The sequence below is a fragment of the Candoia aspera genome, chromosome 2 (genome assembly GCF_035149785.1).
Source record: "Candoia aspera isolate rCanAsp1 chromosome 2, rCanAsp1.hap2, whole genome shotgun sequence".
Taxonomy (NCBI): domain Eukaryota; kingdom Metazoa; phylum Chordata; class Lepidosauria; order Squamata; family Boidae; genus Candoia; species Candoia aspera.
The window spans coordinates 164556618-164581333 of NC_086154.1; the positions used below are offsets into that span (position 1 = coordinate 164556618).

The 24716-nt window shown below is 43.3% G+C and overlaps 1 protein-coding gene across 2 annotated transcripts; it reads left to right on the forward strand.

Moving 5' to 3' along the window:
- Positions 1-272: 272 nt before the first annotated feature.
- Positions 273-22579, forward strand: ZYX (zyxin). Of its 2 annotated transcripts, none has more exons than XM_063294721.1 (10): positions 273-473; positions 7736-8013; positions 16257-16444; positions 17177-17275; positions 17872-18372; positions 19709-19859; positions 20122-20291; positions 21247-21425; positions 21549-21669; positions 21757-22579. In XM_063294721.1, the coding sequence occupies exons 2-10, from the start codon at positions 7758-7760 to the stop codon at positions 21865-21867; spliced, it is 1776 nt and encodes a 591-aa protein (XP_063150791.1). In that variant the 5' UTR covers positions 273-473; positions 7736-7757; the 3' UTR covers positions 21868-22579. The 2 variants fall into 2 exon arrangements, with proteins under 2 accessions (XP_063150791.1, XP_063150790.1); XM_063294720.1 differs by lacking the exon at positions 273-473 and adding an exon at positions 6990-7136.
- The last annotated feature ends 2137 nt before the right edge of the window (positions 22580-24716 follow it).

The following is a 24716-nucleotide window of genomic DNA, read 5'->3' on the forward strand; positions in this document are numbered from 1 at the left end:
CAGGACTACTGTACTTCGTAGGAAGAAAGCCCACTGCAGTAGGACCGAGGCTAGAGTAAATGGGCGGACTCGTTGGGAAGGAGGGGCGAACGGCGAGACGGACCCCGGGAAGAGCGGAAGCTTCGGTCCCGCTCAGCGAGCGTCCCCCGCCCCATTCCGTCGCCGGCCTCCCCGATTGCCACATTCCCCGAAGAGTGAGCTCAGCTGTTAGCTCAGCGCAGCCTCTCTCCTTTTATGGTCAAACGCTCGGGCAGGGGGAGGCTCTTCTCGGCAGCGCTGGGGCTCCGGCGGCTCGGCTTCCCCCGCCCCGTCCCCGCTTGCTCAACTCCCCTCTTGGCAAGCCAGCCCGCTTAGAAAGTTGCGCTCGGGCCAGGCAGGCAGAGACGCCCGGCCACGGGCAGCGTCGCCAGAGGCTGTGATCCACAGCGCCTCGCCTTCCGGAGGGACCCCGGAGCAGTCTTCGGCCTCTGACGGTAAGGCTGCCGCTCCCTGCGGCGGAGGAGAGCCGCCTCTCGCGGCAGCCCGCTCCCTCCTCCGCCGCTCTGCCTGGCAACTCTTCCAGCTACCTGCCGCCTCGGGCTGGAGGGCGCGAGCGGCTCCCCGCCTCTCCCGGGGCCCTGATTGGTCACTCCGGGGTGAAACCGGCTCTTTGCCCTGGATGGCGGGCTGTGCGTGCGTGCCTGCCCGCCTCCCCGCCGCGTGCAACGAGGGGGACAGCCTAGGCGAAGATCGTGCGAGAGGTACTGAACGCAGCCGGGAGGAACGGCGAGCGCTTCTCCTTGAGAGTCGCGGGGAGTCGTGGTGGGAGGGAGGGCGCCTTGCTCTGAAAGGAAGCCTGGCGAGGCTTGGGCCGAAAGAGGAGAGCGGGATTTCTAGAGAGGCGCCTCTCTCGGCAAATGTTGACAAATTGCGGGGCGCCGTCTCCGGACTTTACTGGGACCCCCTTCCCTGCCTCAGGAGCAGTATGCCCCGCAGCCGACTCCCCTTCTTTGTCTTGGAAAGTTCCGCCAGTTGGTGAAAGCCGAGCCGCGCGCTGGGAATTGTTGCCTGCTTTGTGCTAAAACAAGCCGGAGGGGGGTGGTGCAACCCCGCGCCCCCGAGCGCGTTTCCAGATGTGTTTAGATAGCGGAAAGAATCTGCAAGTTCTTGTCGGGACGGCAACTCTTGCGTGACTTGTGTGTCCTTCCTAGAAAGACGGTTGGGGTTGCGGCTTGTTGAAGCTTTCCCGGTTTGTTTTCCCTCTCTCTTTTGGGTAGGGCTTGACAGGCTTCACAATGAAAAAAGAAAGCATAAAAAGTAGGGCTGAGTGACTTTGTCTACATACAGACATACATTTGTAAACACTGACAGCCTGCAGGCTCTTAATAGAAATTTCTTTTTTGCCCAGAACTTTTCTGCAGTCTTTCTCTTTTATTAACCCAAAAGGCACAAGATTAGCAATGGAGATGAGTGGAGGGGGAGGAAGGGAGCAGATGAAGAATTCATGCAATATGTTCACAATGCTATTATTTATGGTTGGAAAAGGGAGGAATGATACTATTGCCCTATTTCCACGGAGGACCATATGTGATTCTTGGGTTGCTCACATAATTACACTTTTTATACCAGTATTGAGAATTCAGAGAACTTAGTACAATTCCACCTCTGCATTATTATGCAGGAAAAGCTTTCTCTCTCATTTATGCTAACTAGATCTACTGGTCCTAGATCTTCTGGCCCCTGCTATTCCCAGGTGATTCAGGCAACAAAGCTGAAGTCTTTGATCTCCTCAGGCATTCTTTGTGATCCATCAAGCCAAGCACAGCCCGCCATCTACATATGGCAGAATGACTTAGAACATTGGTAAACATCCTGCGGTCACTGGCTGTCTGTGTCTACAAGAACCAGAGGATTGTCATGCACCCAACCAGAGACGTAATCCATGGCATATGTGCTGTGTTGGGGTTGGTGGATCCCAGGTACAAAGGCTTGTCTAGGAAGCAGGCGCCAACCTGGACCTGTCTGGGCCCTGAAGGCATTCTAAGTTCTAGTAATGGAATTGGCTCACATTTCCAGAATTGAACATATTGGTTAGGAAGTTGTAATAAAAATAGGGCTGCTACCAGAAAGGAACTGAAACTATGAAGTTGAGCAGAAACATTTCAGTTTTAAAAAAGAAGCCTTCATCTTCTTCCTCAGCCTTTAGTTAACTGCATATTGAACATTTCCCATTCTAAAGGAAAGCCATGCGATTATTGTTTTTTTTTTAATACCATTGTTCCTCCCTGGAGCAGTGCACAAATTAAAACTAATCCTCAGTAAAACATCCCACCAGTGTTAAAAGACCAAAACACTACAAAAGTAAAAATGAAGTGCATTTATAAAAGCAGTCTAAAAGACTATGTAGTTCTGAAGGAGTTGTGCAATGGAAAGGACAACATGATCATTACTGACAAAAGGCTATGAAACTTCAAGTTGTGTTGCAGTCAAAAGTAGACTGCTTTTATGTAGCATGCCCACTAGAAATCTTAGTCACTTCGTAATCTGGACTCTGGTAGAGATATTACACTCATTCTTTACATTGTACAGAGAATGTTCATTATGTGTCCAGTCAGTGGTTGATCACTAGATACTTAAAACGGCACTGAAGCAGGATGGGTGGTGCACCCTCTCCTAGGGTGATGTCCTTTGGAGTTTTTCGACTATAACTCCACAATTCCTTTACTGGTCATGCTGACTGGGGCTAAAATGAAGTCCAGCGTGTCTGGATGGGGAAGGCTGGCATCGCTGGAACATTCTGTGTCAAACCAATATAAATTTTGGAGTTGATGAGGCTGAGTATTTCTAGGACTGCTCATAAGCTGGGCATAAAGGCATCTAACATTCAAAGGTAGAACTTCCCTGTCTAGAAATGGCATAGTTTGCTGTTATGCTTTCTATATCTCCAAGAACGAGATAAATTCTTTGAGATGAATAGATAGATGGATAGATAGATATAGAGACTGAAATTAGAAACTGTAGTTAAAAATTGTATGCAATTAAAAATTACACAGGCTGGCTGCAGGACCCTGTCTGCCTTGCCCACTTTTCTTTGACTGAATCTTTCTTGCAATCTCATTTTCTTTGCCAGCAAAACAAAAAGCACATGATTAGCAGTGAGCAGTTAGTAATGAACACTTGGTGGGAGTGGTGAGGAAAGAAGGAAGAGAAGTTATTGAAAAGAAAAATTCATGTAATATGCTCACAAAGCCGAATATTTTTGGTTGGGGAAGGGAAATGTTGTCATGAGTAAGGATGGCGAGCAGGGGGCTCCCATCCAGACTGTCAAGCGCATGCGTAGCGCTGATGAATTGTTCAGCCATTCAAAGAGACACAGATCGGGACCGCCTTAACCCTTGGGGGTTATATGTCTGGGTTTTCCCACGCTTCTTCAGTTTGTTAGGATTCCTGTTAAGTACTAGCAATAAATATTAGAGACCAGTTCCTTGTCTCAGTGTGTTTCCTGGTTGTTAGGACAAATGTGATGCTACTGTCATATTTCCACTGAGGGCCACTGGGGTTGCCCCCCCTCACCTAATTTTCATATATCAATATTGAGAATGTTATTTCTGGTTTAAGGAAGCAGCATTCTGTCTTTCCAGCCTACCTAAGGGGACAATATAATTGCAGATACGGTGCACCCCCAATTTACTGGACCTTAATTTGGTGGGCTTTGGACACCAGACACAATCCATTAATCATTTTATGCATGTGTAGTACCATTTTTCACATGCATAACATCCCATTCACTATTTAACGGACATTCAGATCTAATGGACATTCCTTCCCCCATCAGACAACTAAATCAAGGGTAATGTAATGGCAATGGAAATTAAATAGCTTGTAGCTTTTGTATAACCTTTTTGTTGGCCCAGCTCTTGTGGAGGGAAATTTTTGTCTGTCTTCTAAGTATTTCCATAGAATTAGTTTAGAGTAGTGCTCCATGGAAGGGATTCCTCAGGGAGATGGAATGACAAAGAAGGTCTTGAGGTTTTTATTTTTCATTTTATTTTCATTTACTTTGAAAAAGGCAGAATTTGTGGGAAGGAGAGCTTCATTTTAACCTTTGGGGTGGTAGGAATATTTTTGCAGAAATCCTAAGCAATTTAAAATGAGCTGCACATGCAGTTTGCACTGCTTTTGAAGGAAGTTGGTACTCTTAAAAAGTACTCAATTTCCTCTCCCTCTCTTAAGACCAAAGCTTTAATCTGGTTGACCAAAAGCCATTAGGAACTCACTGAAAATTTTGTGGCTGCCTTCCCAAATAGCTGTCCTGGAGCCTGGAGATACGATGACTGGTTGAGACCTGCTCACATGAAAAATATTCTCCCTTGCCTGTTACTTTCCCATGTGACCATAAGAATTCACCCCTATGCTGGCTCCTGTCTGGTTTCTTGGGTACAACTGGACTCCTTTTATCAGTTGACCTTGGAAATAAAGTGTCTCTTGAGGGACTGATTGCAGAAAGTAATTGGTGCTGGTGAAGGCAAGAAAGGGGATAAGATGGGCAGGGCAGCTGCAATTGGAAAGAGGCTTGTTGTGGGGGGCGAGTGAAGGAGTTGGGAACAGCTGTTCATACTGTGCAAGTGTCTTTCTGGGACAGCTGACTCCATAGTCTTTAAATCTATGTTGTGCTTTTCCATTTTTATGTAATCCAGTTTGCAATCTCTTGGAAAATTGGTCAAATATAACCTGAAAAGTTGGTAAAACAGAACCTTATGTTTAAAGTAACTGAGGAAAAAAAATAACTTGGACTTTAATAGTTAGTTCTCTTGCATGAAGCAGGATGAAGAAAGGAACATTTAAATGTCAGGAAAAAACCATAAGACTTGAGGAAGTACTTCTAATGCATTTCTTGGTGTTAGGTAGGCACTAATGTGAGCTACTTAGATATAAAGGCAGGTTCCCATGTGTCAAATCCTGGGATGGACAGTGGAATGGGAATTATTCTGAGTTTTGAAATTATCTTCCTGTGTCCAGGGCCTTCCAGTGACTTCTCTAACATAGTGTTCAAGACTTTGGAGCATATAAGGTAAGGCCTACCAGGACCTGAGGACACTCTAAAGTCATAAAGTCATGAGAGCCAGTTTTGTGTAGCGGCTAAGGTGCTGGCCTAGAACCCATGAGACTCACAGGGTTGTTGTGGGGAAAATAGATTGCAGGAGTATTAGGTATGTTTGCCGCCTTGAGTTGACCTCTTACTCTCTCTGTAATAAAAGGCAGGATAAAAATCTAATAATCATGACCATATGCTTCAGCTTTTATATTGTTTTTGGATCAGCCTTGAGCACAGCTGGAACCTGATGAATAAGAAAAATCATCTGGCTCAGCATGAGAACTGGCTGAATTTGGGATGGAATATAGCAGTATCATTAGTATTTCTTCACCATTTTGCTTATCCAGAGCAGAGTGTTAAAGATATCTTCTTGCATCTTGAAATTGTCTCAGATGAGTGTGGTCTTGAGAGGGTGCATTTCGAACCATGTGGGGGACTGCACTTTCATCCTTTTGTCTGGCCAGTGTGGAATACCAGTAAAATGAGGAATTTGCAATTCTTGATGAATAAAAGTTGTCTCAAATGTGAGTTAATAAAGCCTGTGGTAGTAAGATGTGGTCTATTTCTGTGTATATTTATTTAACAAATTTATATAGCCACCCATCTACCAGTGCTATTCTGGGTGGCAAACAAGAAATAAAACATAATACACAATCAAATCAATTAAAAGAATCAAGTCAAGGCCACAGTAAAAACGCCTTACCAATATGTACTCCCCCATACATGTGCTGGGCTCCATTAACACCTGGATCTCAGTGGTTGGGGGAAAGCAAAATCTTCGCAGCCTTCCAGAAGGCCAGCGGGGTCAAGCCCATCTGAATGTCAGGGAAAAGTTGTTCCATAAGGCAGATGCCATGACACTGCTTCACTGAGAGGATCCAAAGCATGTCCATTCTACTGGATGTAGTGTGATGGGCAGAAACCATTGTGGATGTGCAGTCCTGCAAGTAACCTGGACCGTGCTACGTAAGGCTTTGGGCACTTTGACTTGCATCCAAAAGCCTACTGGGAGCCAGTGCAGCTCACGTAGCAATGGTGAATCCATTACTGTACATGCTGCAGCATTCTGGACCAGCTGAAGCTTCTGAATGCTCTTCAAGGGCAGCCCCATGTAGAGGGCATTGCAGTAGTCCAACTGGGAGGTGATTAGGGAATGAGTGACCCTGAGCAGTGCCTCCCAATCTGAGAATGGGTAGAATTGGCACACAAGATTGCAAAGGCTGTAGCTGCCCCTTCTCTTTGTATAGGACCCCCAGATTGTGCACCAACTCTGTCTGGGGTAGTGTTACCCCATCCAGAGTTATCAATGAAGCATCACTAGATGAGGGGGGGGGCTAAATCCCATAGCCACTCAGTCTCGTCAGGGGTGAGGCAAAGCCTGTTCTTCCCTGTCCAGACCTGCACAGCCTGCAGGCACTGGGAAAGCACCTTGATGGCATCACCTGGACAGTAATATATATACACACATACTAATACATTGATAAACATTCTTACCTTTTTAAAGTGCAGGCCTTTAAATAAGCACCCTTCCCAACACAGTTGCTGTGCTTTAAACTGTAGCATTTAATGTTGGAAAAAACAAACTGTTTTAGGAATGGTATTTTATTCGTTTAAATTGGTCTTGTGAGACTGTGCTTTAACTGCCTGGGAACAGTTGTCTGACATACTGCAAAGAAACGTTTAAAAAATTGTTATTAAAAGAAAATCCCCGGGTCAGGGTTGTGGCTGGTAACTGGCTGCCTGCTGTGCCGTGCCTAAAGCGCCAGCAGCAGGGCGTGCGTGCTCGAGGGCAATTTTGGTGCTGCTCAGGCTGGGAAGGGAAGAGTTGTGACTCCAGGAACGTGTCAGCGCGACTGGCTGGGTCTAGGAGCTGCTTCCTGTGGGCGGGGGGAGTGGCGGCACCGGTAGCTGAGCAGGCAAGGATGCTGCCCGAGAACGCTTGTGACAGGAAGGATCAGGCAGGACGGACCAGCTGCAGGCCAGAAGAGGGGGCAACGGGGCTGCTGGATGTCGGGGGCTCCAGGGGCTGCCTCGCAGATGACACCGCCATGGAAGCAGACAGGTTTCCTTTTGTTCTTCTCTTATCGCTGCTGAACTGCCTTTGTGTTGACCAGCCAGAGCCAGTGCCTTGAGGTGAAGTGAAACAGGGGAGACAGGAGTGTGGGAGGGTGTGAAGGAAGGCAGGAGGAGGCATCCTGGTGGAGAACTCTGTGTTGTCTGCATTAAAATGGGTAGAAATGCGGAGCTCCCCCCTTCACCCTGTGCCAGAATACACTGATCCCTATTCTCCCATGCATGCGTGCATGCAGCTGCATTGACTCCCAGGCATGTCTCTAAGAGTGGAGCCTGCCCTGTGAGGCATGTGGTTTCTCCTGTGGCATTTGTCCATCTTTCCCCATGTGATAGAGCTTTGGTTGTTCCCAAAATATATGCAGAGAGGAAGTTCAGGCCTGGCTGTTCTTTCACCGTAAGAGGAGGCTGGGGCTTACCTATGCTTTGGACCTTGCTTATTTGTCCCTTGCATCCTGCTTGCCTCTGCCCTTCATTTTTTAAACCCCCCTTTCCCTTGCTATCTTAAATACCCTCATTCACCCCTTTGGGCACCAGATTCCTTGTTCGCGACTGATAGGAGGGCTTTTCTTTCTCTTCCTCCTTGTCTAGGTCCTGTGCCACCCACAGCAAGATGGCCTCATCCGGTGCCCCAGGAACCCGCATGACCTCTACTGTCAGCATCAACATCTCCACTCCCAGTTTCTACAGCCCCCAGAAAAAATTTGCGCCCGTTGTTGCTCCCAAGCCCAAAGTGAATCCTTTCAAGGCTGCTGGACTGACTCCAGAAAATGGTTCTGAGCAGAGGCTGCCTCCTGCTGCTGGAGCATGTGCCCAGATAGGGAAAGTGGGGGAGATACCCATAGCTGTGGCTCTTCCCCCAGCTGAAGGTAAGCCCTCCTTGTTACCTTCTATTTGGGAAAAGCAAAGGATGCTTGGTCAAAGGACAAGATGGGAAGGTGGGGGTGCGGGTGAGGAAATGACTCACAATCATGTCAAAGTTGTATCTGCCAGGTTGGAGAAGGGTGTGGACTTCTATAAAAAACAGTGGAATAAACTCTGTGAGGGTGTGGCTGCCAGAACTTTGCTGAGTGAAGAGCGGGAAAGCAATCTCAGACGGAAGAGTTGAGGGCTGACTCTCCATGGTTTGCCTCTGAATCATCTGGAATATTATATCCCTCAATAGAGCAATCCTAGACTTGAGGGAGGAGCATCAGATAACTACCCTGCTGGGGATGAAGACTGCTGTCTTCACCAGAAGCTTAGCAAGTGGCCTAGGGCTAACCATGGTTTCTTAATTTGACTGCCTCTCCTCCTTGCTCACAGTGGTGATAAGTGAATATAGTCAGGGAGGGGTGATGTAATGATGAGGCATCTACTGGTAGTAAAAGTTCCTCCACAGGTTTCAAAGAATAGTTTAGGATTCTGCTTCTGGAATGCTGCCGAGATATGTTTGAATTATTATTCAATAACAAAGGGAGTATGTGAAAGCCCTGCCATCTGCCCTCCCGCTTCTTTACTGCAGTTGTTTAGTACAGAGGTGATCAGATGTTTGTACATGTACAGAGAGATTAACTATTGCAGGGCTGGGCAACCTGCACCATCCCCCAAATCACCAGGATGAAGTTGCTAAAATGTGGTGGCAAAATGGTGCTGTGAGCCCTCCCCGTTTAGGGGGGAAAAAAGCCTTGAAACAGATGTGTTAAGGCTCTGGGAGGCTGAGTACATCTGTTTTGTGAACATGCTTCCCCAGACCTCCTCAAACTGTAAAGCTTTTGGATGCTCTTCCCGCAACCTTCAGATGCGGGGGCAGTGGGGGCGGGGCAGAAATCTACCCTGAGCTGTTTAATTTGTTTTATGTGTGAAACTAAGTTCATATTTGGAGAACAAAAGTCCAGAGCCAATTATACTTAAATAAGATATCTTAGTGTAAGGTAAAGGTTTCCCTTGACATTAAGTCCAGTCGTGTCTGACTCTAGGGGGCGGTGCTCATCTCCATTTCAAGGCTGAAGAGCCGGCGTTTGTCCGTAGACACTTCCGTGGTCATGTGGCCGGCATGACTACACGGAACGCCGTTACCTGCCCGCCGAAGCGGTGCTATTAATCTACTCACATTTGCATGTTTTCGAACTGCTAGGTTGGCAGGAGCTGGGACTAGCAACGGGAGCTCACCCCGTCACACGGATTCGAACCACCGACCTTCCGATCAGCAAGCTCGGCAGCTCAGTGGTTTAACCCGCAGCGCCACCGCATCCCTATACTTGTGCTTTTTTGTCTGCGTGTCTTCCTCTGGTTGTCATGGTTGTTTTATCACCCTTCCCTAGATCTACTTAGTAAACTATTGGCTAAGTCATTTTCTTTGTTTTCTTTCCTTCTTTCCTTCAACTCCATCTTAACGATGTTCTTATCTGACAGAGGGCTTTCTGTTTCTTTCTTTCTTTTTAAAAAAGTACTTTTAAGTAGGATATTGTCTTCATTATTTGGTTTCAGATATCCTAGGAATTTAAGTTGCCTATTTTTGCCCTAGTAAAGCTGGCAGACTCCCAAAGACATGTCCTTGACTCCATAGCTAGGCTTCGGTAATATTAAAATTCTTTCTCCGGCTATAAAAAAGAAGTATCCGTACACTTTCATCTCATCTGAGGAAATCCAAGAACATGTGTGCTGAATGAAACCTTGCTTTTCCCTCAGCCCAACTGTGGAGAGGCATTTTTGAGTTTCTGAATAGTCTTTCAAAATCAAGTCAATTTTTAAAATATATTTGCATAACATGGGAGTGTTTTTTTTTTTTTTTACAGTGGAGATGACTCTGGATGACTTGGTCAATTGATGTATAATTAAGTGTGATCAAAACTGTAGATTTATCTGAAACTTTAACTGTTTTTTTTCCCTAATCCATTGTTTAATCTTAACAAACATTAAACGTGGCTTCTTCATTATCAAAAATAAACATCTGAATGCTACTCACTAGTATAATTGAATATTGTATGCCGAAATAATACTTGATCCTTGAGATGTCACAGCTTTTACGGTTTTACTACAATAGTTAGTACAGCCATTGCATTTGAATCCCTGGTGCTTTTGTGTAATTTTGCCTCTTTAGCCTAAGGCAGATATGAGTATAGCATGAAAATGTATTTTTTCATATTCATATTGTTATTACTAATGGGACCTCTCTGGAAGCACATTGACATTTTAATTATAAAATACTTTTGGGATATCTGCATGTGAAAAAAGTCAGTAGGATAAAATAGCCCTGTTAGTATGTAGTGACTCGGTTATCTTCCTAATCAGCTCAGTTTATAGAAAACTGGCATTGGTGCCAGTTCAACAGATGGAACCTTATGAAATATCTCCTGCAAAGCTTGGCAAATGGTGGAGGAATTCATAGACATGAAGTTGAAATCCAGGGGTCAGTTTGGCTCTCAGGCCTGCAGTGTTTTCTTTAATGGGGGCTAGGATGGACAGAGAAATATTGTCAAGTTGGAGCAAGTACCATAATGCTTTATGGATACAGAACTCAAGCACTCATCTAGGAAGGCCAGAGAGGCAAAGGAAACTAGATATGGAAGTTGTTAATGTTTCCATAATGGGGATGACCTAGCATTTGCATACAGTGATAAGCCAAATAAAGAATCAACCAGGGCAGATGATCCCAGTACTGCTAGCAGAGTGCTTATTCATGATTAAGGCAGAATTCTGGCTTATCATTGCATGAGGCAGTCAGCAAGAAAAAATGACTTGATAGTTTCCTTCAGGGATTAACCAAGCTAGTAGTAAATTCACTTTGATTCTCTTTTCCTAATCTAGAAATGCTCCAAAATTCATTAGTTTGAGTTAGCAAAATCTGTTCTGTTCATTTACATGACTAGAAACATTTTGCCCCTAGAAACATGTTTTTGATCCCTGATTGATGGAAGGAAATAAGTAAAATCACAACATAATTGTATGAATGCAATCCTAATGCAGAAAGATTAGATGACATCTTGAGTCACATCTCAGTGATAGTTTGGATAATCCATAGGTTACGTGATAAAACTGTTCCTGGACTGCAGTTTTACCCTTGCAAGTTACTTGCATTCAGATGAGTATGAGAGTGGAGAAAGGGCTATTTTATGCCTTCATCCTAACCTTGTTTGAGTTTGGAATTCTAAAATTACTCAGTCTTAAGCAAACACCATGATTTTAGTTCCTGGTCAGTTGGCCATGGTCATGCAACAGGTTTGATTGCCTGGTTGGTTTTCATATGGCCCATCAGCATTATATTCAAATGGTAGACATGTAAAAAACCTCAAAAGTGCTGGAAAGATATACACAGACAATTTTGGAATTTAAATTTGAAATGAAACCACAATTTTTCCTACTAGGTATAATCCTGGAAAAAAATCCAGCAACAAACATCACAATTTAATGAGATACATACTCACAGCTGCGAGAATAAATTTTGCCCAATAATGGAAGAAAGATACACTTCCAGCAATATCTGAGTGGGAACTTAAAACTTGGAGAATATGCAGCAATGGCAAAATTAACATGCAAAGATTACTGCAGATGCTGACTGCAGTCAGGAAATCAGAAGACGCTTAATCCTTGGGAGAAGAGCAATGACAAATCTCGATAAAATAGTTAAGAGCAGAGACATCACACTGACAACAAAGGCCCGCATAGTTAAAGCAATGGTGTTCCCTGTAGTAACATATGGCTGCGAGAGCTGGACCATAAGGAAGGCTGAGCGAAGGAAGATAGGTTCTTTTGAACTGTGGTGTTGGAGGAAAATTCTGAGAGTGCCTTGGACTGCAAGAAGATCCAACCAGTCCATCCTCCAGGAAATAAAGCCAGACTGCTCACTTGAGGGAATGATATTAAAGGCAAAACTGAAATACTTTGGCCACATAATGAGAAGACAGGACACCCTGGAGAAGATGCTGATGCTAGGGAGAGTGGAAGGCAAAAGGAAGAGGGGCCGACCAAGGGCAAGATGGATGGATGATATTCTAGAGGTGACGGACTCGTCCCTGGGGGAGCTGGGGGTGTTGACGACCAACAGGAAGCTCTGGCGTGGGCTGGTCCATGAAGTCACGAAGAGTCGGAAGCGACTAAACGAATAAACAACAACATACACAACAGAAGCTTAACCAAATTTAAGCAAGAATGATTCCCATACATACAGTATAATATATTGTGCAGCATGGCAAATACAAACATTTACGGTTTGGCTTCTAAGGGGGCCCAAATGTTTATAAAACCTGTAAAGGGGGGGAGGTTCAGAAACCAAATAGTATTTTTCTTTTTTTCCTTTTTCTTTAATTACCTATTGGCATTTTAATTGTTATCAAATTTGCTTTGTATTTGCTTCATTATATTCAAATGCCACTTCATTTGGATTTTGGTCCTGCAGAACGTAGAATTGGTTTCAAGCAGTATAGCTCCTACATCACTTAGCATTCAGAGTAGGCAAATTTATCTTCCTTTGTCCTCACACCTTTCATCCCAAGAAAACAGACTGGGATTACATCAGCCAATTCCACATCTGTACTTAATTGCAAGAGTTCCTGGAATTCAACATCTTTCATGGCTAGTTCTTTTATTTGAACAACGGTGTTATTCTCAAGAGGACAGGTTTCTCAGCATTTTGGCATCTGAGAATTTATAGAATAGGAGGTACTAAACTTGACTGGAAAATAGCTAAACCCTTGATTCCCTCTTAATATTTTGGTCAGAAACTGCAGAAAAATGTTGTACTGCATTCCCTGATATTTGAAGTAGTATTTGCTTTTCCCTGAGCTTGATAGTATCTTTGCTATAATTTTGATTTTTGGGTGCGGGGAGGGATATGAAGGTAATAGATGGCCTGTAAGCCTGTGAATGGCCAACTGTCAACTAAGTCTTGCTTTACTGAACTGCAGAGTGAAGATTGGCCTTATTACGCTTGTAACCTTTAACATCTCATTTATTATTTGCAATATCTATAATCAGCCCCAATCCCTGCAGATTCTGGGTGGGGTGCACAAATTAACAGAATACTGTCTGCTTTCCAAAAGTCTTCAAGTCTTCTATTAATTTGTGTACCCCACCCAGAATCTTCTGGGATTGGGGCTGATTATAAATATTGCAAATAATAAATGAGATGTTAAAGAGTGGGAGCTGAACAATGAAGTCACTTGCCCAACACCAGTGACAAAAGTATGCCTAACTGAAGCAAGTACATTGTCATTGTGGGTAGATCCAACAAAGTTGAAAACTTCTGTTTGTTTTGATATGGGGACAATCTTACGCTTTATATGTGAGCAAGAGTCCAACTTGCCTGAAAAAGAAAGAACATACTGCCTTGTTTCTTCCCAAAAAGGAAGAGTTGTTGTTTGGGCATAGCAGTCTTTTTGCTAGCTCAGTTCTGCAACCTCATTTCCTCCAAAAAGGGAGATAGGCAGCTGGTAACCAACATCTGGCAGTTGGACTCTTTTCCTCTGGAGTCAACAATCGCTAGTCCTCCTCTTCCTCTTATGTGTTGACTTGGCTGTTTTTTCCCCATGAGAGATGATGCACCAAGATTTCTTTGGCTTGCTGTTCCTTGGGCTTTATTTCAGGGAGGTAATAGTATTATTGCATAATAAATAGGAGGATTCTACCAAAATCTTTACTATCAACGGGGGGAAGAGTGGGGAGATTTAGAGCTCTGCAAGCTTCTGTGTTTATATGGATGAACATGATTTCTTCTGCCTTTTAATTTTTGCTAGCATTAAACTTTAGCCCTATTTTTAAGCCATTGGACTCTAGTTGCTGACCAGGTCTTTTGATAGGAAAGATTATGTAAGAAAATGGGAAAGCAGAAAAAAATAGCCAAGATGGGAACTATTCCTCTTTTCCTAATGAAAGTGAAACAATAATTCAAGAATTGTTGTTTGAGGCATCTTAGTGGGTAAAGATGGTTGTGTTTCCTTACCTTTTTTCTTTCTTGCCTTCAGTTATCAAATATGTTCAATGACGTTAGGTATGAAAGAAAGGAATAAGGAGACTATCAGAGAAAGGGAATGGATAGTAATTTATGGAAAGTGGTGCTAGAATAGTTAAAAATGTATGATTTGATGGGAAGATGACTGTCCTTTTTTCCCACCTTGGGCACAATAAGGGACAGAGCAAGGCCCTGATCCATCCCCAAGCCGCCTCTTTGCTGAAAACGTAAGCAATGTTTTCTCTTCCTCCAAAAACCAAATTATAGAAAGAAGAATATAGTACCACAGAAATGGAGTCTGTAAGTGCTGCCTCTGTTTTTCTCACAAATACAGTAGACTCTCAGTTAACAGGAACTCAAGCAACCAGCACTCCTAAGCAACCCGCAGAAAAATTGAACTGGAAAAAAGCCGGCATTCTCAAGCAACCTGCAAAAAAATCTGTATCTCTCTGCTGCCATCTGGTGGGTATTAGGGTTTAATAGTAACTCTCAAGCAACCAGAAATTACGTTTATCCGGCATCTACCAATCCCCATGGGTGCTGGTTAACTGAGAGTCTACTATAGTAACCACTCATTTCCACACAAAGAAATAAACCATGCAAACTGAAAGCATCATTGAGAGTTGACTGACTTCTGGCTACCAGGAACCTCCAGACTTGGTGAACGAAAAGTTCTGCAAAGTACAGAATTCTGTTCCAGCTTTGGTTTCTATTATTGTGAAATTTGACTGCTGGGAACTGGTGCAGTGTATGAGTGTACTTTTCTGTCACTCTCTGCTTTCCATTTATAGAAGGTTCCTGAAACAATAATTGGGCAAATATATGGGAAGCCCTTGAGATGTACTGTGTTGTGGTGGGTGTGTCTGTTGTGGGCGCTTTACAAGGATGAAGGTGCCGTTCTGAGCAGGTCATTTTGTCTCTTTTCTCTGCTGGCGGTGGCCATAATTTAGCACAATTCTTTTTAAGAAAGTAGAGTGAACATTTGACCCCAGAGGCAAGGGTGATTTGTCTCTCAAGATGACACTGGAATGGAGAAGGGTTGCCTTGCTGGCATTATGGTATTTTTTGTCAATTTCCTGGGCTTCCTGGGGTGCTTCAATTTTCTTTTTCAGGTTGTGTTGAATATCAGAGAGCCTTGTAAAGATATAAGGCACTACTAAGTAGACCCCTCCCCACACACACATTATTGTGATCCCCCTATTCTTCCCCATAGCTGTTCAGAAATTGAGAGGTATATATGTATTCGCTCAAAGGATGGAAGTCTTTTACAATGTAATATAAAGTTAACTTTCAACATTTTACTTTATCAGTTTGCAGGTGATTTTATGGTAATTGAAATGATCCAGAACCATAAACAATAATTGTGTTAAGACACTTACAAGAATTGGATTTCAAGCACATGGAAATATAGCACAGTTGCCTAGACTAAGTAAAACTGTAACAGAACCTAATAATAATAATAAAAAAAACAGAAAATCTTGCTATAAATTAACGTTCTTAAAAAAATATTTTGGAAGCGTAAACCCAGTTCTGGTGAGCATTCAACTTTTTGAATTCTGTAGTATTCCCTGTTCATGCTATTATCAAGATCTGTTTTTTCAAAGGAATATCAGGGTACAGTCTATCTCTGTTCTGTGTGTGTAATAAGCTATTGGATCTGGGCTGTGGACATCGATGGCAGCAAAGTATTTGTTTAAAAAAAAACCCTCTTTGTTCTCATCTAGAGGTAATCTGGATTTTTGCCACTGAAATTGTTAGGTAGCCCTAATAAGGATTTTTTTAAAAAAAGAGGTGAATTGATTTCCATTACATATATTCTGTAATTCTGAACTGCATTTATAACATTTTATGGGTCAAATGTTCCTCAAATACTACACATGAAGGCATGGTTCAGTATTGAACTGTTGAAAATGGATCAGCCTTCCCCAGCCATGTTCTTTCCAAACCTACTGGATCAAAACTTCCAGCGTTCCTGGATAACATGATCATTGGCTGCACCATTTCATAGTTGTTTGGGCTGGAGTCTGAGTAGAACTGCTTCCTTTCTTTGTTGTATCACTTTAGTGTGTGCTGCTTCTTCTGCCAAGGGGGAATGCAACCTTTTTTGTACTCAGTGAGAAGGTATATGATTCAAGACGATGGGTTGAGCAGATGCTAACACTCCATGTTTCTTGTTTTCTGCAGAACTTCCTTTGCCACCACCACCGCCTCCAGGAGAAGAGATAGTGGTGGTCTCAAACAGTGCATTCCCTCCCCCACCTCCTCCATTTGAGGAACCATTTCCCCCTGCTCCGGAAGAGGTCTTTCCTTCCCCTCCTCCTCCTATGCTGGAGGAAGAACCTGGGTTTATGAATGCCCTGCCTGTTTCCCAGGTGAGTCTTCATACAAGATAATGGAAAGCAGGGAAAGACTTATGGGGGAAATCTCTATTTTTCCATAGTGATCTTGTTCTCATGATACTTTGGATGTTTGGGCTGTGGTGTGTGCTGGGCAGGATCTAAACAAGTGAGCAGACAGTCCCAAGGAGGCCTAAATGAACATGTGTGTGTAAAATGAAGTGAGAAGGGAGAGTGGACATGTCTGTGAGCAAAGCATCTGCTCCCCCCAATATTGCTCATGCTCTGCAATTATTAAAATGAATTTTAATAAAATGTTAAAATGTCTTTGGGTACATCTGTACATTATAGAGATGAACTTTGCATAGTGTATTTTCAGTAGTGATGTGGGATTTTCTTCAACCCTGTACATATTTCTGGCACTTGTGGGGAAAAGGAAGAGCCTGTATGCTGAAAGAGTGTCCCCCAAGCAGTAGCAGTTATAGTCACCCTTCAAGCATCTGAGATTTCACCTGGTATGGGCCACATGCTGTAAGCACTTTTTAAAAACTCTGGAGTTGGAAGCTATTTTTTCTGAAATGGAGCTGAGACCCTGTGGAAACAATGCAAATCAAGAATGAACTACTCACTATTAGGGCCCTCCTTTGCAATCTTTCCTTTCTGTTCTCTTGCAAAGCATAGTTGTGTTGACTATTGTTGACTGACAGTGTTTTGTGGGTTTAGTAACCTCTCTCAACATGTACCTTGCTTTCTTTTCCATTGTGGTAGGAGAAGGCCCGTGGAAAGGTGAGCAGCATTGATTTGGAGATTGATTCTTTGTCCTCAATGCTGGATGACATGGAGAAGAATGACCCTTTCAAAACCCGGGTGAGCCGCAGTACATGGCCTTTTCAAACCTAGTTTGAACTGAGGTAGTCAGCAAACAGGGTTCAGCTTGTCTAAAGAGTTTTCCAGAAGCATTCTTTAAAAAAGAAGAAAAAAAAGTGTTTTAAGGAGAAGATGAGCTAGGATACTTTTTCTTGATCGGTTAGCTTTCTGTGGGAAGATAACTTTTTTATATAGCAGAACATTTATGCAAGACCCACCTATAATCAGAAATGGTCAAGCCATGCCATAATTTGACTACTTTAGTAAAAATTAAGTTAAGGTTTTAAAGGGTTTTGTGGAAAATAAGCAGTGCCTCAGGTTCGCTATACTTGACTTTGAGGTGCAAAGTCTGTGAGGAAAAAAAGCCATTCAAATTAAGTCTCTGAGCTCTTGCAGTATGGAGTAGCAGCTGTCCCTTGCCTTATGCTTGTCAAGTGGAAAAGAAGACTTGGGTGAGAATGGTGGCCAAGTGGCTGGCAGTCACCCCCTTTCTCCATTCTTCCTCTGGATGCTGAAGCTAGATTAGGCTAGCCTACTCCGAGTGGGATGGAACTGGAGCTGGTTACATGGGCCTTTTCTCATCTTTACCTTTGCAGCTCTCTTCGGGGCCCGTAGCTCCAGCAAATGTAGGTCCTGCTTCTAGAAGTTCTCTAGAAACTGTAGCTCCAGCTAAAGATGCTCCAGCTGCTACTCCCCAGGCTTCCAGTCCCAGTGAAAACTACGTGGCCAGACAGCCAGAGGAGACGGCTCCCGTTCCTGCACCATGGGTAGCCTTGAAGCAGCGTAAAGACCCGCCCTCGGTGCAGCTTTCCGTATCGCCGCCTGCTCCTCCTCCAGCTCCACCAGCCCCTAAGTTCACTGCATCTCTTCCTGCCACGGGTCCCAGATTTGTACCTAAACCAGCTCCTGGGGCTCCGCCAGCTTTGCCCAAACAGGCTGCCTCATGTCCTGCACAGTCCCATTTCCCAGCCCCGTTGGGCCCAGGCTCAGCTCCGAAAACTCAGCCGCCCAACTTCTCTTACGCGCAGCAGCGAGAAAAACCGCAGGTCCAGGAGAAGCCATATCCTGCCGGACAGCCCTCTGCCCCACGAGAAACGGTGAGGATGCAAGTCGGGACATGAGGGAAGAATAAAGAGAGGCCTGCAAAAAAACAGGATAGCCTGTGAATTAATTTCTCTGTATCAAAGGCAGGTGGTTTTTGGTTAAGGTGGTCAGTGCATTGTTTTTTTTAGGGAAAAAGCCGTCTAAACCCACAGGGAATATGGGGCTGATGTCACCTGAATTGCATTTTGGAGGTGGGTGATTAAGCAAAATAGTGGTATTGAGTTTATTGGCGGTGTAACACGTTTATCTTGCTTCATATCCTAAGGAAAAAAGCCCCTAAATCTTGATGTTCTGCTGCCAAATATTTTTAGCATGATTTGGGGTAGGTGGGTTCTGAAAAAAAAATGAGGGGGGATTGGGGTCTGCATGCATCCCTTGAACTATGGATGGTCCCCATCTATTTCATACATAGACCTCAAATCAGGCCTGCCTAAATACTTTAGCTTTTAAAACTGGAAAAGAAGCCTTAGTAGGATTTCAGAGTTTGGCATCAGTGCATTTTTTTATGCCACCCAGAGTCACTTACTGAGATGGGTGGTGATGATAGATAGATAGATAGATAGATAGATAGATAGATAGATAGATAGATAGAGATAGATAGATAGATAGATAGATAATTAAAAAAACCCTAAAGGGCTTCTTTATCCTTGCCTCTGTGGCAAGTACATTCTTATGCATGATACACGTTACATTCTGATCAACTGGGAAGCTTGGTTATGTATTGAACTAACTGCATGTCACAACTAAGTTGATCAGTTGCAAAGAATATAAAGCTCTTACAGGTATTTTTAATAGTAAGAGTCTTTGCACAGAAGTCTTTTTTCAAAAAAATCCAGAGAATAACTTTGCATATTGTACATACATACACATTTATTTCCGTATTTTAGTTTTATATATTTATAGTCTGTCTTTTCCTTAAACTACATATTCTCCTGTTTTGGATTACCCATAAAATAGTTTGGTTGGAAGGTGGGGTGTCTGAAAGAAAATGATTGTTTCTATAGTCACCATGAAACTATGAACTTTGCGCATGAGTGGAAACACATTTCTAGTCATTTTCACCTGAATTTTACAAAGTACATGCCACTGAGTCAATCAAAATAATCTCTCCCCCCTCTTTTTAAAAACATCTGGTCATCTAGTTGTAAAGTAGAACTTCAAGAAAGGAACTGTAGACTGCATAGAATGGGCAAATGACACAGGAATTTCTTCATTGCTCAACAGTGTTAAAGGGAGCATGAAGTGATCTTGAATGTACACTCCGGAATGTGGGGTGCTTAGAAGTTGGAGATTCGCACTTATCTCAGATAATCTGCTTTATTTGTCCAGCGCAACCCCATATCGCTTCCAAACACTGGATCAGATCCACCCAGGAACAACTCTGCTCTGACCATGAAGGAGGTAGAGGAGCTAGAGATGTTAACCCAGAAGCTCATGAAGGAGATGGAACATCCGCCCCATGCTGAAGCCTCCACTTCTGGTCTGTGTGTGTGTGTGTGTGTGTGAATTTTAGGGGGGTAAGGAGGGAGTGGGACTTCAGTCTAGTTTTGCTCCGTTTCTTACTTTTAGCAAGAGTCTAATGCACAGGTGGGAAATTTTCTAACACTTAGTTCTCCAGGAAACCTTTCAGGAAAAGTTCTACCTTTGCAATCATGCAGGGTCAGATAAGACCTGGGGGTATTAATACTTATGTAAATATCTACTCAGGCTGAAAGTTCTTTTCCCCTTCCTTCCCATTCAAGAACTGTGTGGTCTGTGCAGTAAGGCCCTGTCGCGGACCCAGCCTGCAGTCCGTGCCTTGGACAAGCTCTTCCACGTTGAATGTTTCACCTGTTTCAAATGTGAGAGGCAGTTGCAGGGGCAGCAGTTTTACAATGTGGATGAAAAGCCTTTCTGTGAAGAATGCTATGCGGTGAGCAAAATGGTGGGAAAGGATAAGGTAGCCAATCATGGAGACTTGGGAGGAAGAGCATGAGGCCTGTGGCCTTAGCAGTACATGGCCTGTTTTCATGGATTTGTTTTGGGGAATTGTACCATCAGCAGATGAGAGCCACATGTGTAATTATGTGGTGCTCTTTTCTGCTAGTCTGCCATGCCTTGGCCAGTTGTTTATGATTATGAGAGAAAGCAGTTTCCAGTTAAATAAAAATACCAAGTTTGGCTATGTTGGCTGGGAGACATAGTTGACATATCTGAAGGACATCAGTTTATGGAAAGTTGGTCTGCACTGCACCATGTTTCATAAAGCTCCTTTGGTATGGCCAGTCAAGATGCTGGAATGTTTGGAACCATAAAGTATCTTCCGTATCAGATAACTTGAATACTCACCTAAGAAATAGCCACCTTTTTCCCACTGAGGTCCCACATAGCTCTTGGTTTTAGATGTGACTGTGTGGGCCACATGTGAAGCCAGGCCACAGAGAATGGCCAAGTTTGTGTAAACGTTACATCTGAACCGTATCTAAGTATTTTCTTTATGGAAGTACTCAAGCACATACAAAAATGTGTGAGTGCTCAAGTTAACTGAATTCACTTTCACTTGGTAGAAAATTACTTTCACCAGCGGGGTCTATAGAAGAAGATTTAAAGGGTTAAAAGCATTATTTCTAGCATCCTCAAATCAGACAAATGGGACAAGCCAGTGCATTGTCCTGGCATATGGCAGATTAAAGTTACTAAAATAATCTCATTCAGAGTTAAGGTTACAGCTGAATTGGGTTTATTTTCTTCACAGTTTCTCCTCTTGACTGCTAACCTGGTTGAATTTATTTGACTAATGTTGATGGCTATGTTCTACCAGAGAAAGAAGTAATGCTCTCAACTGGGAGCAGATTTGCTTCCTTTCTGATCCTCTTTTTGTTCTTCAGGGCACCCTAGAAAAATGCTGTGTGTGCAAGCAAACAATCACAGACAGGATGTTGCGGGCCACTGGCAATTCCTACCATCCTCAATGTTTTACATGTGTGGTGTGCCACAAACCCCTGGAGGGGGCGTCCTTCATTGTGGATAAAGCCAACCAGCCACATTGTGTTGATGACTATCACAGGTATGTCTCCTTCCCTATGAGTTTCATGTTCTCCTCCCTGGCCATGATGGCCCTCTGTGCCCTCAAGCTTGGATTTGACCAAAGGCTGAAAAATCTCCTGTACTTTCTCTTATTTGCCTGCAGAAAATACGCCCCTCGCTGTTCAGTATGTGCTGATCCCATCATGCCAGAGCCTGGGAAGGATGAGACTGTTCGTGTGGTGGCCCTGGAGAAGAATTTCCACATGAAATGTTACAAGTGTGAGGTGAGCAGCTGCCACATTTTTCTTCCCTACTTCTTGACATTGGCATTTAGTTTGTCTTATTCATTTCTTTCTCTGTTAACCTTTCAGGATTGTGGGAAGCCCCTGTCCATTGAAGCAGATGACAATGGTTGCTTCCCCCTGGATGGCCACGTGCTGTGTAGGAAATGTCACACCACACGTGTCAAAGCTGCGGTCTGAGAATCTTGAATCAGGAGACGCCCTCAGTATACTCCCCCGGTCCAAAGCAGCAGACCTGATCTTCTCTATGCTTTTTCTTATGACTCTCCTTCTTAAGATCATGAGTGCATTTTGCCTAGAAAATGCCTGTCTGGCAATATCCCTCCCTTTTCACTAAGGGCTCCTCCACTTTTTTTTTAAAATATGTATCCCTTACAATACAAGGTGTTAACTCCTCACTTTGGCTTGGAATCTTACCTTGCTATAAACCTTGCAGTCTTACCGAGTAATAAAGTAGTCCTGGAACAAAAGGCTGGGTTCTTCCAACCTGCTATTTCTCTGTGGAACTTTGCCCTGTCCTCTGTTCAAATGTGGAATGTAAATTACTATTTTATACCTTATTTTAGAGACAGAATATACATTTCACAGCTGGCTTGTTTTCTGTATTGGACTCACTTGCCAGGATGCTTCTCTGTGTCAGCAAGAGAGTTTTTTGCTCCTGAGTTATGGACCAGTTTTCTCCATGTGTCCCCCAATCAAGGTGGTTCTTTGTGTGTGTGTGTGAATGTGTGATTCTTTGGCCTAGTCACTTCTGCACTGCACACTATTCAAAGGGCTACTTATTTGTTTACAGCGGACTTTTAGGAGTTTATTGTGAAGCTGGCATAGTGGTGTGATCAGGAGTTGTCCTTCCTCAACCATTGTTTTGCATCAATAAAGTTGTGCAGTTTTTTCCCTGTTGTCATTCCAACCTTTTTTGGGGGGGTGGAATAGAGTTCTTGTGTTACAATAGCTAAATGACCAGCAGTCATCTGCTCTCTCATCTTCTGTCTTAAAAGTCATGTAGAATAAAGACAGTGGGCTTCCTCTTTTAGTCTGACAGGAGGGGTCAAGATTTGCCTACATATTCACCCTCTGACTTCACATCTCTATTCAGTTAGAACAAGGGTGGGAGATCTGGCTTTTGCCTTAAAATTGTATGGCTGGCCAGGAGGGGGAAGAAATGGGCTGGAAAATGGGGGGAGCAGCAGGGAGAAAGGATGTGGTACCTCTTGATGCTTAGCCCTACTCTCAGTAGTGTTTCCTGTTTTGAACAGTGATTTAGTTGCTCCTTCCTTCCCTTTCAATAGGAGAAGTGCTGTATGTTTACTACCTTTCAGAGTCTTCAGTGTGTACATAGTTTGTAGTTTACCAGCTGTTGTGGCTGATGGTTCCCAGCCCTTGATATATATTGTGGGATAGAAAGGCAATTCCTTTTTGGCTAGCGTGTCCTTCCTCAACCAGTTGCCTGCAGATATGTTTCAGTACAATTCCCAAACCAATGTATGAGTTGCAGTCCTCTGCATCTTGTGCTTAGAGGAAGGAATTCTAGCCTCTCGAAAGTAGTGAAAGACCAGTTAAGTCAATATTGATTGAGCAAACATGAATTTCATCAAAGAAAAATATCAGCAAAAAAGAATTTACTATTGTCTTAAACATTCCATAATTTTTAAAAATAATTGTCTATCAGGAGTGCAAATAGTTGGTTGTCTATTTCTACCTGCTCTTTTTAGAAGTATCTTCCCATTTTAATGAATAGTTGTTTGTGTAATAGAAAAGTATCATGGATAGGATATACTCTGGATTGGGGTTCCCCAAGTTGTGATAACTTAAGCTACCCTTCAGCAGCAGCTGTATTTCTACAGCATTCTATTTTGGTTGCCTACCCAAAGATTTCAGAAACATGGAGCTCTCAAGGACTAGGCAGGCCATACCCTGTGGCTGCTTGGTTTGACAGATGATAAGTTCTGGGTCACACAATCCAAAGAGTTTAACAGAAGATGCATACATAATAAGCAATGTTTCTGATACTACTGAATTCAGAGTTGGGAGACTAAATCTTCATTGTATTTGAAAAATTCCACAGAGTTGGGGATTTCCATTGAATGTACCATTGGATCCAAAATAAAGTTTCCTGAAAATCTGGTTAATTTTTTTAAAAAACAAAGAACAAGTGGTTGCCTTCGATATTGGTTAGACGGATGGATGGATAATGCTTAAGGAAATCCCAGAAACCAAATTGTAGCTGAAAGCCAGATCCTGTAATTTGTTGGCAAGAAAGTTTATTCTACACCTGCAAATTATGGAATTTTACTTTGCAGTAAAACGAATTTGGGCCTACCTTGGTGAACAAGCCGTAAGGCGTACATACCATACATGTTGCCTTGTAAAAGCACTTCTACTATCTTTGGTACTGTAATTGCCATAGGTACAAGAAACTGAAAGAGTTGGAACTCAATTCCAAAGCTACATTTTTTTACATTGTATCAATAGCCAAGTCCAAAGTTAAGGCTGGCAAACGGTTAATCTTTAATCTCAAACGATATCTAGTTTTGTTCAATATTACTTTTTCTATTTCTCTACTGTGTGCTTTTGGGAATGGTAGAGCATATGGAGACAAGTCTGCAAGGGCAGTAGTTCTTGGATCTTTCCAACTTCTCTGTGAGAAGGAACCTTTTCTAATGCTCTTGGCATTTCTCTTTGGACAGCGTGTTCTGCTTAATCTGCAGCCTGGATATCCACAAAGGTTGTACAAGAGTCCCCTTTTCGGGAGAGATGGGCGGTGATAGAAATTTGAAATATAAATAAATAAGAAGTCAAAAAGCTATCACCAACAAATCTGGCCTTACTCCTCTTACGACTTCATGTACTACAGTGTGGGAAGATAGCAAAGCTGATGGAGGCCATCCAGAAAGTAGAGTTGCTGCTGTTGTGGCATTTAGCTTTGTGCACAATTCTGGAAACACTCTTCAGATCGCAATTCTAATCACAAGACATCCTCCATAGTTTGTGGTGGGGAAATATGGGCGGGATTCAAATAGACAAGAACA

Excerpts from the sequence above, each read along its gene's own strand:
- ZYX (XM_063294720.1), top strand. The coding sequence starts at position 6,997 with ATGCTGCCCGAGAACGCTTGTGACAGGAAGGATCAGGCAGGACGGACC. Across the intron at positions 8,014-16,256 it reads GGCTCTTCCCCCAGCTGAAG|AACTTCCTTTGCCACCACCA; the intron begins GTAAGCCCTCCT and ends TGTTTTCTGCAG. Across the intron at positions 18,373-19,708 it reads CCTCTGCCCCACGAGAAACG|CGCAACCCCATATCGCTTCC; the intron begins GTGAGGATGCAA and ends TTATTTGTCCAG.